Source organism: Glandiceps talaboti, chromosome 13, assembly GCF_964340395.1.
Source record: "Glandiceps talaboti chromosome 13, keGlaTala1.1, whole genome shotgun sequence".
In the NCBI taxonomy this organism is placed as follows: domain Eukaryota; kingdom Metazoa; phylum Hemichordata; class Enteropneusta; family Spengelidae; genus Glandiceps; species Glandiceps talaboti.
In genome coordinates this window covers 23,897,306-23,916,644 of record NC_135561.1, presented here as the reverse complement: position 1 = coordinate 23,916,644, position 19,339 = coordinate 23,897,306, and the positions used below count along the sequence as shown (strand labels likewise).

The following is a 19,339-nucleotide window of genomic DNA, read 5'->3' as shown; positions in this document are numbered from 1 at the left end:
ACACACACACACACACACACACACACACACACACAAACCACAGACTTTTCAAGCCCTCTGTATTCTGACTGTCACTTTCGGAGAATATGATGAAAATAAAAAAAGTTGACAGACAGACCATGATCACTTATCCCTCTATACCTATACCAACCTATACCTAACGCTTACACTGTCACAGTGTCAGCTTTCGCTGACATCGGAGCTAATAAAGTGACTTGAGTTTCCCCATAGTTTACAACAAACTTTGTTATCTTTAAATTAGGGATACCAAACTACAAGATACAAGAAAACGTTATTATCTCACGTAGAGAAACATGGATCCATACATTAAAGTTAAACACATATTAAAATAAAGATACAATAAATACAAAATAAAATGTACACACTGTTAATGTCTTTAAAATGAAACATGATCTTTGACCTCTGTAGGTCAGATAAAATGATAAAAATAAAGCAATGCAAAGCAGATATCTTTAAAATATAATCATTTAGTTTGGTTTAAAAGTCTTATTGAATCTAAGTAGTTTTCTATACACCAAGTAGCAAACCTATCAACTTCATTGAAGTAAGTACGGTCCGAATTTGACAGGTCAACTACTGCAGTGTCATCGGAATATTTGATAGTGGAGTTGTATGGGTACCTGAACAATCACTTGTGTAAAGTGTAAACAGTATGGGAGAGACTACTGTGCCCTGTGGGTCACCCGTAAATGTTGAACGGGAGGCCGAATTTACGCTTTGGTAGCAAACAGACTGGGAACAGTTGTCAAGAAAAACCAGAGGATGAGTTTTGGGTTAACGTATAAATCACTAAGTTTACGAGCCATCATATGTGCTTGAATTGTGTTAAAGGGTGATGAAAAATCAATAAACAATACTCTTACAAATGAACTTGGTTTTTCAAGATGGGTATACACATCGTGAAGTAATGTGAGAGTTGCATCAACAGTACCTATATTAATTTTATATGCAAATTGGTATGGGTCAAGGTGTGAATCTGTTTGTTTCTTGAGGTGACAAAGTAAAATACGCTCAAAGCATTTCATCACAATGAGAGTCAGTGCTACAGGACAGTAGTCATTAAGTGACGATACCTTGGAAGTTTTCGGGACAGGACATATGGTAGATGTTTTCCAAATTGTGGGTATTGTATGATCATTGTAAGACCAATTGAACAATCTACTGAAAACACTAGCTAATTGTGATGCACTGACCTTCAGTAACCTACCACATGTTATTTATTTATTTATTAATCTTTCATATACAGACACCATTTCAGTGCATCAGCACTGTTCTCCCAATGGAACCTGTTATCAGGACCCATAGCTTTCCTTATATTTAGTTTCTTAAAAATAGACTTAACTTGTTCATCACTGATTTCAAATTCACTTTCTTCTTCTACTTTACTCTCAAGATCCAACCTGATGTTATCTATTTCCTTTCCAAAATCGTGAATATCAATGCAACAGTAAATCTCATTTAGTTCATTTGCCTTTCTTTCTTGTTCCCTTATCGGTAAGTTACAAATGGCAAACTTCGCTTTGTTCAGTCCAGTTAAAAACTTAAGTCCCTTCCATGCGTCACGTATATTACCAGTCTGAAATTGTGATTCTATTTTATCATTGTAACATTTCTTGGCGTCACATATTTCTTTGCGAAGTTTCAGTTGCACACGTTTCCTTTCAGCATGGTCATTTGATTGAAAAGCGATCTTTTTTTCGTTCACAGTATTTTTGAGAGATTTTGATATCCATGGTTTATTACTTGGAAATATTTTTACAGAACCCACAGGAATGATCATATCGCAACAAAATGTAATGTATTCAGAAATGACGTCAGCTGCTTCATTCTTTGAATCAAGTGACGATATAAATTCCAGTCTGTACTCTCAAAACAGCTTTGCAGCCGTTCTTCACTATCCGATGACCACACTTTAAATTCTTTCTTCAGAGTTCTTTCAGTTTTAATTTTGGGTCTGTATGCAGGAAGCAGATGTACGATGTTGTGATCAGAATTTCCTAGAGGTGGCAGAGACGTAGCTTTGTATGCAGCTGGGATATTCCCATAATGTAAATCAAGGGTATTGTTCTGGCGAGTTGGGCATGAAACATACTGTTTGAAGTTTGGTAAATTTGATTTTAAGGTACAGGAATTGAAATCACCTTAAATAAAGTTGGGTGTGTCTGGACAGATAGACTGTAGAGCTTATACTGTATCAGCAATCTCTGAGGCTGAACGTGAAACATTAGCAGATGGTAGAATATAGACAACAGTTAGAAATATTTGTCCAAACTCACGAGGCAGGTATCTTGGCCTAAGAGACACGGAGAGAAGTTCGATGTCCGAAGTACACAATTCCTTTTGAATAGTAACACTGCTTCTACTACACCATTTCTCATTCACATATGATAATACACACTCCCCCTCCACACGATTTCCCACTGAGGGTCTTATCCTTGTCCAACCAGATAGGACTACTAAAACCATCAATGTCCATACTATTGTCACTTACTTTGTCACATAACCAAGTTTCAGTTAAACATAAAAGGCATGCATCTCTGAATTCGTTCATGAAACAAGCATTGGCTTGCAATTCATCAAAGTTGTTATTCAGATTTGGTCGGATAGAACGTACATTGGAGAGAATTATTGAGGGAAGTGGAAGTCTTGTCTTAGTTTGTTTGAGTCTTCTCTTGAGACCACCTCGTTTTCCTCTTTTCCGCGTGTAATTTCTCTCATTGATATCATCACGATTTCTGTCTCTGTTTGCTTTCATTTCATCTGGTATGTTCTGGAGAGTAAGGTCGCTAATATCTGTATATGATTTAAATGTAGTAATTAACTCACGGCTGTAGCATATTATGCGAACTGACATGGGCCATTGTCTCTGTTCCCGCCACCATTTTGTCCCATTGAGGCTTGCACTCCATACTCGGTGGCAAGAAAACATACAGTAACTACCACATAAGCTTTAAAAATCTTCATCAACATCGTGGTACACTTCACATCAATACTACGAACTATAAGCAGCACATAAGACAGTTGGTTTTTAAGTCGATAGAGTTAAACAATTATGATGAACACGGAGACCATGAACGCACGTCCGGTCACCACTAGTGCAGCGCCCATAATCTATCAGGGTACTCTATCATTTCATGGGTGAATAGTGTATGAATCAAGTCGAAAAGTAGTACATAATAATTCCATGTTAATTAAGAAAAAAAAGATTGAAACCATTGAGAGGTATGGTTATACCTGGGTGAATGGCTAGCGTGACTGGCTTGGAATCTACAGGTTGCAGGTTTGAGCCCCGTCGCTGCCTGCTGTTTGTTTCTGAGTGACTAAAGTCCTTGGGCAAGATTTGAACCACGACTGTACATGCCTCAGTCAACCCAGCTGTATAACTGGGGACTTGGTAGGATGTAGGTTGCAATGTGAAGGCTTTAATCCTATGCGCTTAAATAGCTGCCATGGATTGTATGCTCCCCGGGGAGTTGAGGAACACTAAAGGGCCGTTGTGCCGTTCTGATCCGAGCCAGGGGTAATAATTGTAAAGCACTTTGAGCACGGAGTGGGAAAGCGCTATATAAGAAACCAACATTATTATTATTATTATTATACACTATACATCTTTCGATTCTATGACTATAGAAAGTGGTCACCAAATTGAAAAAAGAAAAGTTTCAATTTTATTGAGAATGAAATAGTAATGAGATTGAATGAATTTATTTGGGTTATCTTAGTTCCATGAAATAACCAAATACAATGTATATGAATATGGCAACATGGAGTAGAATCATGGAAAGGCAAGAGACAGACGAGAATGGAAACTGCTGGAGGGCGGCTTCACCCAACATTAGATGAACAGAGTCTCAACTAACTCTCTAACTGACTATCGTAGTTTGAAATAATTGTGACATTCTTAGTGCTCAGTTAATGTCACAGACATCAAAGGTCACTTTAGGAAGGCAATATGTTTTGTTGAAAAATACTAGAACACCACTGAGTATGGTACATGTATGGTTATGCGCTATACATGTTTTCGATTCTATGGCTATAGAAAGTGGTGACCAAATTTATTGCAGTGCACAAGTTAAGTTCCAAGACATGGACAACAATGTCAAATTTCAACCTGACAGACACACTCACAAAAGTGTTTGATATAAATTTGATGTCATTGAAGAGAACTGTACACTGTGTATAAACTGAGAAATAATGATGACTTACATTACCCAGGTATTATGTGTTCACCCTCGGATTATGCAGTCAATGTTAAACTCACAAGAGGACGCGTTCTCTAACAACTTACGAAGTTCAAAAAGATAAGGTTCAAATGTTATTAATTGAGAATGAAATGGTGACAAGATTGTAAGATTAATTTGGATTATCAGTTCAAAATAAATGACATTCTTAGTGGTGAATGTCACAGACATCAAAGGTCACTTCAGGAAGGCAATATGTTTTGTTGTGTTTTGGGGAATCATTGTCATTATGAACAAAATCTATCACAAGTTCCTATACCTGGTTAAAGATATCATCATTGTCCATATTGTACAGCACACTTAGATCAAAACATAATAAAGTCTATAAAATATTTAACATGTGACGAGTAGTCACCATCTCAGCATGCAGTCAATGATCAACTCATAACACTAGGAGAACACATTCTCAACTTACGAATTTCAAAAAGAAAAAGTTTCAATTTTATTGGGAATGAAACGGCAACGAGATTGAGTGAATTTATTTTGGGTTATCTTAGTTCGATGAAATAACCAAATACAATGTATATGAATATGGCAACATGGAGTAGAATCATGGAAAGGCAAGAGACAGATGAGAATGGAAACTGCTGGAGGAGGGCTTCACCCAACATTAGATGAACATAGCCTCGACTAACTAACTAACTATTATCTTAGACATAAATGTGACGTCCTTAATCTTAGCAGTTATTAATGTCACGGGCAGTAAACGTCACTTCAGTAATGCAAAATGTTTTGTTGTTGTTGTTGTTGCTGTTGTTGTTGTTGTTGTTGTTGTTGTTGTTGTTGTTGTTGTTGTTCGTTTGGGGAATCATTGTCAATGAACGAAATTAATTTGTCTTTCTGGCTGTGTGAGTGTACAGTTCCTCCCTACACATACATGTCCAGCCAATGTTTGTTGAGTCTACTAGTGCTCATTGTGCAGCATCTTTATCATAATGCAAAATAATGACGTCATAAGGTATATACCCTATACGAATATTTAAAAAATACTGTCACTGTTGTCTGCATTGTATACACCGGTGATGGATTTTTCTTTTAATTTTCGTATTATGACCATCCTTGAAAAGAATATTAGTTCACACGTAACTGTGATCCAGAGCTACATAAGTTACCCACGTGTTTGACGCGACCACGTGTACAGTAGTCATTACTGTACGGTATAATGGTATTTACCAATATATCGTCCATCCAGCTGCTTGTGGAAAGGAAAGAATTAATACGGGGGGGGGGGGGGGGGTTAGATGTATAAGTTAGGCGATTGTTCTTTGGGTTTATCTTTAGTTACTCCTTATCAACGTCATTACAAGCCTAGACTACCGGTGACGCTAATCACAGTCCATATATACTCTAGCACAGAGGGGCTGACTTCTTCACTCACTGGCCCACAGTCGATCTGGAAAAAAGAACTATCAAATACTTACATTTGTTTAACTTTGACCTGGCAGCAATCCACTTCCTTAGCCTTTTCACCGCTCTATCTCGGATTTTCTTCTCATTTGCTGCTAAACGCTGGGCAAAATGAACCTCCGCACTATAATCGATATGGTTCAACGTCGCCATATTGAAGTTAGGCCAATGCTACAGAAGGCTGCCCTCTTCGGCGAAAATACAGGGGTGGGTGCGAATCAATATACTAAGTACTCCATCCACGTAAAAATGTATACCCCGTTACACATTGTAGCAATGTGCTCCAGCTAGCCCACGTATGGGACCGGCCGGGGGGGAGCGATGGATTTTGCCATCGGGCCGACAAAAGCTCATTGATCCCTCCTATCTGTAAAACCAAAAACAGGCTGACCCCCTATGCCCTATCACACTTAATTCTAAAAAAATTACGACCCCCCCCCCCCCCATATACCATATTCACATAACAGGTATTTTTTGATAGTGACTCAATGTGGACTGCTTGGCTGTCTCACAAATACATTACAAGATCCTGGGATAGCACTATCACACAATTATATTGACAACGCAGAGTAAATATATTCAAAATGGAGTTTAAAAAGTTAATACTCATCTAGACCATGAAAGATAGGGGAAAGCTTGAGAAGCCTTGGAATATGTACACCTAGGGTCTCCCCCTAGAAGCTCTACAGGGTTATTTTACTCTTAAAGCCCATTTTTAGCCTATTCAGATAATAATTTCCAAGCTTTACAAGACAACACCAACATGTAAAAAGCAACTTCATAGGTTGAAATATTTTTTAAATGAAGTTTAATAGCATCTTGACAGTAAGAGGTAGGGGAAGAGCTTGAGACCGGGATGAATTATGTCCACCTCTTGTGGGGAGGTTCTAGGGGGTCTCCCTGTTCTGGAGTTCTAGGGTCTCCCCTAGCAGATCCGGGGGATTTTTGGTTCTATTAAGGCAATTTTTAGGTTATTCATAGCCTTTGAGGTAATATTTCAAAGCTTCGAACGTTTTCGAAGCTAATGTAAATGTAAGTTTTTAATAAGGTTCCCATGTCACATATAAATGGGCCCGTAACATTGGTACAGTGGCATTAATATTGCGTGTATAGTATTAAAAGTCACTTGTATGTTAGAGAACTTTAGGTGGTCATACCTAATGTATAATACTTAATAGAAACTGGTATCTAATGAGATGTGGTGATTTGTAGTGTCGATAACATGTAGTGTCCAAAAATATAGAAAGTGCATCTACTCTTCATATACTGAAGAGTAGATTTAGATTAACTTCTTTCATAAACTATCTCTGAAGATTACCATTACGAAACCTTCAAGTTCATTTTTGCCCCAAAGTGCAATAAGTGAAGCATTAATTGTGAAACAGCCAAGCATTTACATGACATGTTCTATAGCTAGTGTGGTAGCTAGATAATAAATGACTGTGTATATGTATAGAATAGAGTAGTTTAAACTCTATAATACGTGAAGTAATATTAAAGAATTTATGTAAGAAACAGGGACAATAATAAATTATACATGTACTAGTCAGTTCAGACAAGGCTATATGCCATTGTAGAAAAGGATTTTCTTCTACCATCACAATCCAAAACACAATGACCCCAATGATAAGGAGGACTAGTTTGGTAAATGTAGTAACTAAAGATAAACCCAAAGAACAATCGCCTAACTTATACATCTAACCCCCCCCCCCCCGTATTAATTCTTTCCTTTCCACAAGCAGCTGGATGGACGATATATTGGTAAATACCATTATACCGTACAAGGGATCGGTTCTAGGACCTATACTTTTTAATATGTACACTTCTCCATTAGGTGAATTAGTTTCAAGTCATGGATGTCTCTATAGTTTTTATGCAGATGACTCTTCACTTTATATGTCTTGTACTATAGATAATGAAGCTAGAATGGTTTCTAATCTTGAACTTTGTATTTCTGATGTCAGGTCTTGGATGTCTGAAAATTTCTTGTGTTTGAATGATGATAAGACTGAATTTGTTATTTTTTTCTGCTACTTCGGGTGATCTGTCCACTAGAGCGATTACAGAAATTCGTGTTGGCGATGCTCTGATTCCCGTCCATTGTCAGGCCAAGAGCCTTGGAGTGATCCTTGACTCTTGTCTGACAATGAAGCCGCATATTGGACAGATCTGCCGTTCTGCCACTTTTCATTTGCGTCGTATTGCGCTTATCTGCAAATATTTATCTCAACCTGCTACTGAGCAATTAGTTCATGCATTCATTACATCTCGAATAGCTTCGTGCATGTAATTCACTTTTATTTGGGCTTCCGAAGTACCTAATCAACCGTATTCAACGTATTCAAAATATTGCTGCTAAAATTGTAACTCGTTCCAAAATCACCTTTCACATCACTCCAATTTTATATCAGTTGCATTGGTTACCTGTTTCTGAACGTATTGTTTTTAAGATTTCAGTTCTTATTTTTAAATCCATTCATAGGCTTGGACCAATTTATCTTTCTGACATGATAGAACTATACGTTCCACGTCGTAATTTAAGGTCAGCTGATCAGTTCAAACTCTGCCCCATTCGATCACGTACTAAGACATATGGTGATCGTGCTTTTAGTGTTGCTGCTCCCACTCTCTGGAATAATCTCCCACTCAACATCCGTCAGTCACCTACCTTATCTGCTTTTAAATCCAATGTTAAAACTTTACTTTTCAAAACTGCTTTTTAACTGATATTTGTATTGTATGATTTGCTTTCAGCGTCTTTGATCACATTTTTTGTGGATACTGACGCTTTATAAATAAATAATAATTATTATATTATGTAGTGCTTTATGTAGTGCTATGATACAAAGCCAGAGTATGTAGTGAGGAGAAAAAACGGCTCTTTTATTGGCACAATAAATGTATTTTAGTGCCATGCAAAACAATAATTTTTCCAGTTTTCAATTTGACATTTTTAGAAATGTTTGTATTGGGTAGAAAGCAGATTTCATTATATGTACAAAAATGTACAGGTTATGGTTTATTTTATGCACATACATTTTAAAAGTTTATAAATGTTTGAACATTTAATTAAGTACAGCAGCGTGGCTCATGATTTTGTTTATATAAGTAACTTTCTTTATAGGCGGGGAAATTGTACTATTAGGCTTGATTACGAATTTTCAATTGTGAAAATTGTGAAAATTTTGCACATTTGATACTTGAAAAGCATGACATTACGTCATCAGTTATCTGGTCAAATTGATTAAAATGTAAAACTTCAGTCTCTCCAACAGGTACGCAACGGCTATTAACGGTTTGTCGGCAAGGTTTACTAGCCCAACTTGCTACCGATGACTTGAGGGCGCCTTCAGTATTTACAGGAGGGGGAGGGCCGGATGAATCGGGGGTGGGTCACATTTTACAAACCTGTTCTTGGGGGAAGGTCGTATTTTGCATTATAATGTTTGGGAAAGAGTCACATTTTACAATCCGTAGTTTTGTGACCAAATTGAAGATTCAATTACTGTCAATTTGTTTTGTGTGTTTTGAGATGTAAACGTGAGATGAGCACTCAATATTTATTTTTATGAGTACTTTACATGCACAAACATAAAAATACATTTTGTTGAGTGTACCATCTCACCTTACCACTCACACTGTCCGTGAATGTTGTTGAAATATGATGATGATGATGATGATGATGATGATCATGATCATGATCATGATGATGATCATGATCATGATGATCATGATGATCATGATCATGATGATGATGATGATGATGATGATGATGATGATGATGATGATGATGATGATGATGATGATGATCATGATGATGATGATGATCATGATGATGATGATGATGATCATGATGATCATGATGATGATCATGATGATTTAGTTTTGAAAGTAATAGAGAACACTAGTGAGTGAACAATAGTGACAGTGAGTCAGATTAGAGTGACACTGATAATGGCAATACTGAAGGTGATGATGATGACAATGATCTCAGGGTACTTTTACAAGTGATCAGATCAGGCAGAGTATGCACAACATGGAAAGCACGTTTTAGATGCTAACTAGATTGGCCTGCGATGTTGTCAAAATCGATATTTACGTGACGATTCCTAGCATGCGCGATTTAAATTGATGGTTCACTATTGACTGTACACTGAAGTCCTCGCTAATATGTATCTTATATCTGTATTGTACGCTGGCTTAACTTTGAATAAAATGTGTCCAGTCAAAAACTGTAACTTTTTGCAGAAAATTAAAAGTTCTTTGTGCGGGAAAGTACAGAAGAAGTGCACACATACACTGTGCATTTTCCGCGAGTAACAGTAGTCTTGAAAGTCTCCTTCATTTGAAGATAGCAAGTCATAATTCTAAAGTCAGCGAGTGAAACTCAAAAAAAAAAGGCGGAAAAGGTCGTTCAACGTGAGGTCGCCTGCTATGCTGCATGCAGTGACTCCGAAGATGCGCTCGATCTCATTTACATCTTGTTCTTTATATTAAAACATTTCATACTGATAAAACGGCAGATCTCTTTTTGGAATATTTGGTGGCCCTGAAAAACTACTAAACTAGGTACACAGTTTAAGGTCCACTATTTGAAGATATTTCTTTCAATAATTGTGTTCGACGTTGTCTTTGGTTAAAATGTTGTTTGATATAATTATCTCATTGCACACTGACACTAGCGTTGTTCCGCAACTCATTTTGAAGCGACAATTTGCAATGGAAAGAATGGCCCTGAATTTGTAAACAGAGCTGTACCTTCGACATCAAAATCCAAACTTCAATTTCCATTATAATGATAATGACAAGGAGAATTCATTGAGTTCACCATGGGTTCCGACATAAACGAGGCCATAAAAGTTTTGGGAGTTGGGTAAAGAAAATGATTATTTTGTTGTGTCACTTATTTGAGAAAGCACCATCCATTCTTTTTTTACTTTGAATGTGACATCTTTTCGGCAACTACTTTGAAAGATACGACTTTAGACCAGAAAAAATGAAAAAGCTGTTCAACCTACCCATATATTTTTTTCTGGTGATGGGCAATATATCCTCATGCGGCTTCGCATTTTTTCTTCTTCTTCAAAATTAAGGATATTTCTTTATATTTTCTGAATAGTTCATGTAACAATATACATTTGAGTCTATTCCAAATTATATAATATCTTGTACAGTGGTTTACTTGGCTCTGATGATGCATACAACCATGAATTGAGATTAAATTAAGCTGTTGCATATCCAATGTGCACTAACAAGAATTGAACAAAGGTTTACGACCATTGGAGTGGGCTGAGCAGTCATTGGGCCATCAAAAGTCTACAAATCTTGAAATGTTTTGCTCTTTTTTTATTCGGGATTTTTTGGAACTAAATTGAACTTCAGGAGAGGTCATTTACCAAGTGCACATCCACAAAATATCTTTCAGCTTTGCCACAACAAAATACACTTCCAGATAATATGTAATGCATAACATAATTGTTTCAATTCTAGTATTTTATTACCATATTCAAGCATGTAAGACTTTAAATTATGTCTATGGTTTTATATTTTATGCCTCTAAATGGCCTCCTACGCTGTCTTTTTCCAATTTTTTTCACACTTGGAGTTGTCTCCTTCCAATCAGTAGCAATCAAGGTGATAATTGTCTTTCTCCCAAAACAAGATGGCGGTGTCTGGCTACGTACCAGAAAGGATATCCTTTTTTGCATAAAAGTGGCATCACAACAGTTTGGGTATTAATGCTTGTGAGGAGCCCCCCTGTTATGTTACCCGTGAAGTTGCGCCCCCCCCCCCGGCTCCCTGTCTAAGTTAGAGCTAATTAGAGACATCTCCTTATGCATGTGAAATCCACATCCTGTGTAAAGTAATCTCGTTCGGAGTATTATTGTAGTTGGCTAGCACTATATCCATCATTGTACCATATGATTTTATATCTCCACTGTAGTGTAGGTGACAGAAGGGGTGGCTAAAATAATGCTTGAGATTCGGTTGGCGGGGCTTAACATTTTTTAAGAAGAGAGGGTGAAAGGAACTACACCATTTGTTTAACCGTATATTGTATACATTTCCTAACTGTAGCTATGCAGACAAATTGCAAGAGATAGTATCAAGATGACTGAATAAGTTCTATCTAAACTCGACCTTAAATATTTTGCTATCATTATATATGGTTTGTATTATCCTTGTCAAGCATTGTGAAAAAATGAAATCGACCTACCTACCCAATGTGATGGGTTAGGTTACCCGTTGACCAGCATTTTTTAATTTTTTTCTGGCCTTACATATGATATTTAACTACGTATGCTAAAATATATGTTATGTAAATTACATGCAAATTTATGTAAATTAGCACCTTTCTAAACCTTTCTAAATTTTAAATGCATGATTGCACCAAGACAAAGTTATGCCCCCCCCCCCCCGGCAATTTGGTCAGGCTACGGCCCTGCAGTTACATTATCATCAATGACAGGGTTAAGACCGACCCTAAGCTTTTCAACTTTATGTTGGAAAAAGTTCATGAACGTGTTGCTCAGTTCGTTGAGAGGAACATCAGTTGGCGTGATCTTGGTGCTGGCCTTCTTCGACCCAGTCAGCTCATCGACAATGGCGAAAAGTCCTTTCGTGTCCGCATCATCATCTATACCGAGCGATGGTATTCAGCTTTAATTTCATCAGCGTGTCGATTATACTTTAAGCGTTGGGCCAGAAATATTACCCGATGAACAACCAGACGAGTATTACACAACTTTCATTCACACTGTTGGACCGTTCTCCTCAATGCCATCAGCTCTTCGTTTTACCATGGCGCTCTTGGTTTCTCAATGAACGTCTTGGAAGTTGATGGTGCCAAATCATCGATAATTCTGGTCATAGCCTTATCATAAAGAGTACATAGCTCATGTACATCTAGATTTCTTGGAAAGGTGGAAAAGGATGCATCTATCCTGGCGTTCAGTACTGCACAATCGATCAATCGACAATTTCGTCGCAAACGGGTTACTTTAGAGTTTGGCGGACTTGAAACATTGACATTGAAATGAACAAGACTATGATCTGACAGAAGTACGTCAGAGACATCAACACTACGAATTAAATGGTCAGATGACCGCGTTATGAGGAGATCGAGCATATGTTCCGGCTAACACATGGGTTGGTTTACTTACATGATGTTGGAGGTTTCTGGACCTAAGTAAATCAGTGAAATTAGCAGCATCACGTGATTCCAGGTCATTCAGATGGAAATTGGAGTCGCCGGCAATCAATAGATGTCCAGGTGATGGAATGATATTTTCTAGTAAAGATGAAAATTCCAAGAAAATTAGTTCATTGTACTTGCATTCTTCTTCGATTTTGGCGGTCGATAAATCACGATCATACGTAAGATTTCCCTGCGAGATCGTAATCAGAGCTCCATAGATTCAAATGATTTGAAGGCATGCATTACTTTACCATCAACGGTGATGTTAGAGCGTAAAAAAATCGCAACTGGGGGAGGGGTTTGGGGTCGGAGGATTTGCTTCGTAAATCCACAAAATTTGAGTGATCTCCCTACCTGGCTTGAAGATTTTTCGTAACCCCCCCCCCCCCCCGACACAATTTTGTTTTCATAACCCCCCCCCCCCCCTCACCATTTTACAATCATAACTCATTAACTGTTCATGGTGCTACAAACATTATACAAATTGAGGTTGTGTTCCATTGAAACACCACTTGCAGACACACTCACACATGTATACATATGCATACATACATACATACATACATACATACATACATACATACAATATCCAACTTTTTAGTTTGAATTTGAATTTCCTAATAACGTTATGGATGTATATTTCAAGAGGAAGGGGTAACAATGAATGCAGCTTATTCCCAAAGTAGTAGGTAAAACTTGAAATTTAGGTGGTATCAGTTGAATCGAAGGTTGAGGGAGCGAAGTGGGGGTGGGTACGGGAAGGGGAAACCTCCCGTCCCAGATAGTTTTGAATTTCAAGGACTAAAAGAAATGCTTTCTGGTGATATTTTAACATGTCAAATTTTGAGTAACCCCCCCCCCCTTTCACTCCCCAGTTTTTTTTAGCCACGTTTCAGTCAAAATCAGAAAATCCAGTCTTTTCTCATCCAGTGTGGTAGCGATACTACCAATCTTGCCTGAGCATTCAAGAGAACACCGATTTAGCTTTAATATGTTTCCATTTCCAGAAAGTCGAGAGATGTCCACTAAAACGGCCTTCGGCCTGCCAACCGGTTTAACTTTAGTCCTGCAAATCGACACTAGGCTGAATGAAACATTGCTTGCGATGACGTATGCCGACTTTAGATCCACGGGGGTGTAGAGCAAAGCGTATTTTCTGAGAAGCCTCAGTGGCCCGTTGAGTAATGTTGACACTGTTCCATCTCATTGACAGCAAGGCACTACGTGACATATTGAGAATACGTGAGGTGTTTGAAGACGCCGTGTTGATACAAGTGACTAAACCCTGATATGAAAGAAGTCCAAAAATGGCTCTTGAAAAGTTCAGTCCTAAGAATTCCGTCTAATCCGGTAGCTTGAAACTACAATTGGAACAATTGGTTAATTTATACAGTGGTAATTACGAAGTAAGGGCAGACTAGGTAAAAAGGTAGTCTATCAGCTAGCCCTCGGATGTTCTTCCGATAAAATACGACACACAGCCGAACAACGCTATCGAGGATGGAACATCGGGCAAGCCCTCACATGCGAACTTCGTTCGCTTATAGTTATAGCATCGAAAGAAAGCCCGAACGTCTAGCAGCAAGACTAGTAAAAAGGTCTTACAAGGCCAAGCTACAATTAGTTTTCTATGTCACATGACTGTGGGGCAATAAGTGACTGGCTGAATAAAACAAAACAACCAACAGCTTTGTAATTTAGTACTATTTAATATCGTAACCAAAATCTAGTTTTTATATATTATTTTTGTATACAGTTTCATTGTAAAAATTAGCCATGTTTCAAAAGGTCTGTAGCACTTGCACCTGATTTATATTAACAGTGATGATTAATTGTGATTGGCCTATTTGTGTCAAGTTGTAGATTTTGTAGACTACTACACATCTACACCACATCAAAGGTTTTTTTAAAGCAATACACAAGCAGACACATTTTGTATATTATATAACATGTCATTTGTTTTGAACATGCTCTTTATTTTCACCAAGATGCTATCAGATACCTACAAACATACAGCATTACAAACACCATGATGGACACCAAACATAGCTCTAACATTATAAGCTAGAGTTGTGTACACTATTATGTTTTACAGTATAAAACATCTATGTGTAATTTGACATGTTGATCAGCTTTGTAATTTAATGAATTACAATTGCATGTCAAACAATGCAACATAGCTAACAATGGAATTTGTAATTCTGATAAGGATTGATAAGAAGACAGGCAGAAAGCTCAATGTTATTACTAAGTTGAACTATTTGTATGCTGCCTTGCAACAGAGCATATCTGTGGAACATTGGGAATATTCTGTCCAATAATTTATTACCTCTGGTCAATCCTGTCCATAAGCTTGGGTATCTAAACTCACCAAAGTAATGCACAAGTTTTGACTTTAAGTTGTTTACACACACACACACACACACACACAAATAGACACTTTGCCATGCCTATAGCACTACTAAACCTTATCAGTTCAGCTGTACTAAAAAGGGGAAAACAATAATGCAAATGGCATTGTAGCATAACTGTATCAACTCAAAGGGATTCCAAAAGATATACTTCATGTGGATGTTGCTATGAGAATTATCTTGTTGCTAAGCATATTTGCATACATTTTCAAAAATCTTTATTCGCATGCCTACACATTCCTGTTATCTTTGAAATATACATCATTTGGCTGTTGCTATGGTGTGGCCTTTTTGCTAGGCATATTTGCATAATTATTTTTAAATCTTTAGTCACTTACTTTAATACCTATCCCTGTTGTTATCTTTGTAATATGCATCATCATTGCACTGTTACTAAGGGCATGGTCATAATTGCCAAGGCAAGTTGTGTCACAATGTTTTGAACAGGAACTGTAGAATAACACCTCCATAAATTACCAAGTTCCTGCCCCATTCACTGTTTAGTTTTCGAGATATTAGATTTTGGCCAAAATTGAGATATTTAGACCTAATTTGCATATTACCAATGGGATCATGATGATAAGAATAGGTTCATCTACACATCCCCAAATGCATCTCCATTAAATTTCAGTCCAATCTGCTCAGTAGTTTTGGAATGATAAATTTTTGACCAGACACATTTTTAGACCTAATTTGCATATCACTGATGGGATCATTATGTCATGAACAATTCTCAATAATCTCAACACACTAAAAATCTAAAATCTAAAAACGTTCCCAACAAATTTCAGTCCGAGCGGCTGAGCTGTTTTGGAATTATAGATTTTTTTTACTACAAAGACACACATTTAGACTGATATAATTTGCTTTCCACAGAGCATTCATGTGAACTGGGAGCGCCATTGGGCATCTTTTGATGGATATCAGGCCCTTTATAAATTTGTGTTTATTATTATTATTATTACTGAACCTTATCAGTTCAGTTCAACCTAAAATCAATAAATAAAGATGAAAGAAAAAAAATGCTTTACTTCAGTGACTGATGGATGAAATACTTTTTTTTCTCTTAAAGTTTGACACAGAGGGTAAAAGTTCAGGGTTAAATATACAGATAGCATATGAAGGTTATATCTGAAAATAGCACCAATGGTATTGTAGCACAACTGTATTTGGATGTTGCTATGGGCGTGGTCTTGTTGCTAGGAATGTTGACATACATTTTTTAAATTATTTATTGACTTACCTACCTGTCTGTTGTTATCCTAGTAATATGCATTATCACTTCACAGTTGCTAAGGGTGTGGCCATGGTTGTTAGGGTCAGTTGTATCAAAATGTTTTGAATAAAAACTGCAGATAACACCTCCAGAAACATTCCTACCAAGTCTCAGTCCCATTCACGATGTAGTTTTCAAGATATAATTTTTGACCAAAATTGAGATTTGTAGACCCAATTTGCATATTGCTGATAGGATGATCATATCACAAACATACACAGACATACATACTGACAGAGACTTTGCCATGCCTATGACACAATTGAACCTCACGTTCAGTTGTGCTAACAACACATTTTCAAATACAAAAGATTGGAGTGACAAGTCTTGGGTTTGTCCTGTAGTCAAAACAAAGTACAAGTTGCCAGTTGTGGGTTTAGTCTTATGACTTCTTGCAAACAGGAATTGCATACAACTCTCTCTAACAATGCATTATATTTTTATGCAAATGCCTGTTTTTCCCCCAAGGGCTAACTTTTGAAATCACATTTTATTGTGTTTAGACATCGTAAGTACAAGACTGATAAATTACACACAAATTAATAGAGCTGCATGAAATTTCATCTGAATATTTTATTTTATTCAGCAGGTCTAGTATGAAACCTGGGCTGGGCTGGGCTCAAGGGGCTTGGCCATTGGGCTGGGCACTTGAAAAATGAACTTGAAATACAGTCGATACCAGATTTTAACTGAATGCTACATTGTTTGAATCCAAAATTCTGAACTTTAGCTATTGTACATGATGTACCCCTTAATTGGGAAAATTAACTGTATGAAACTATACATGAAATTTGAAGATTGCATAGTTAACAACTGTATTGCCTAATTATTGAAAAAGCTTGAATTATGCAAATTGACCATTAAGATTACAAGCTACGTCAACAAGCTTTAAAGGATGTGCACTTCTTTACCATTAATGCATGTACTAAATTATCTAAAATTTAAAGTTTGGATTCTAAAGATATTGCCTAATTTATCAAATATGATTATTTATGCAAAATACATGTCATACAATTAAAAACTACATAAAAATCTACATTAAAGACATGTGATTTGTTATCGTTGATATGTGTACCAAGTTATCAGTATGAAATTTGATGTTGGCATTCTTAAGATAAGGCCCAATTACAGAAAATAATAATTGTGGAAATTAATCATAAAGATTAACAAGTCATCGAAAATGACATACTCCCCGCTATGATTGGGTTTTAAGGAACTGGCAGTTTATGGTGTCATTTTCAAACCTGGTTAATGCTGTTTGGCCTCATATGGTTGTTTTTGATATCACTACTCTGTTCAAGCATGTCTGAGTTATGGCTTTGGACATGAAAACTGCACCAACAAAATGGATGCCAGGCAGCCATATTGGATCGTATCACGACAGCGATGAATATGCACATGTATGTCATAGAACACTGTGCTAATACCAACTTTGAATGAGATCTGTTCAAGCATGTCTGAGTTATGGCTTTGGACAGGGAAAATTCGCAAACAAAATGGCTGCTAGGCGGCCATATTGGATCGTATCATAAAACAAATTTAATTGCATATGTATGCCATAGTATGTTGCCCCTGTGCCAAGTTTGAAAAAAATCGGTCCAGGCATCTCCAAGAAACGGGGACAGAAGGACAGACGGACGGACAGACGGAACCCAATCCATAAGTCCCCATCCGGACTACGTCCGGCAGGGACTACAAATTATACCAACGGGCTTTATACACTATGTGTGCTTTGTCATGGTTGATTTATGTGTCAACTAATTATATTGAATTTAAAGGGTGCATTCTTAACATATAGCTTAATTTCTGAAAATCACTAATTATTCAAATTTCTCATTGAAAGTAAAAGTCAAAGACCAATTTCATAGGACACGTGTGCATTGTTATGGTTGATATGTGTACCAAATTATAAGAAATTTGAAGCTTCCATTCTTACGATATAGCCTAATTGCCAAAGATCATTAACTATGCAAATTACTCGTTAAAACTAAATACTACGGCAACAGACTTTCGAGGACATGTGTGCTTATTATGGTCAATGCATGTTCCAAATAATGAGGAATTTGAAGTGCATTCTTTACATATGGATATAATTATGCAAATTACTCATTAAAACTAAAAACTATGCCAACTAGCTTGATATGACATGTGTGCTTTGTTTTGGTTGGTGCATGTACCAAATGTTGTGGAGTTTGAAGTATGCATTCTTAAGATATAGCTTAATTACTGCAAATCATTATTTATGCAAATTATTCTTAAAACACATGCTACATCAACAAACTTTATACAACATATGTGCTTTGTTATGGTTAACACTTACCAAATTATGTTGAATTTGAAGTGTGCATTTGATATAGTCTAATTACTGAAAACTTTAATTGTGCAAATGACTAATTATTGTTCATTGGATGTTTACTAAAATCTAATCAGTTCTTGTCATTACCATGGGGAAGATGTGTAGCAAGTTTCATAATAACTGATCCAGTTGTTTTGGAGATATAGTGTTCACAGACAGACTGACACACATACCGGTACACACACACACACACACACAGACAGACAGACAGACAGACAGACAGACAGACAGACAGACGCATAACATAACCTCCCCTTTCTTTCTGTATTTCTATTTGTATTTCTATTCCGTGATGCACTGATGGTCCCAGCCCAAGAGTACAGCCAAATGGCCTAGCCCAACATCTCAGCCAAATGGTCCAGCCCAACAGCCCAGTCCCAGTTTTTGTATATGCCATCTGGAATGAATGTTTCTGATTAAGAAGTTGTG

General features: G+C 37.0%; 1 protein-coding gene across 1 annotated transcript in view; it reads right to left on the bottom strand.

Annotated features, from left to right (window-relative positions):
* Window positions 1-5,828, bottom strand: part of LOC144444587 (ribosomal RNA processing protein 1 homolog A-like) — a 95,214-nt gene extending 89,386 nt beyond the window's left edge. Inside the window, exon 1 of the mRNA XM_078134067.1 lies at window positions 5,684-5,828. Coding sequence (XP_077990193.1) covers window positions 5,684-5,822 — 139 coding nt within the window. The 5' untranslated portion in view covers window positions 5,823-5,828. The remainder of the gene's footprint in view (window positions 1-5,683) is intronic.
* Window positions 5,829-19,339: the final 13,511 nt, after the last annotated feature.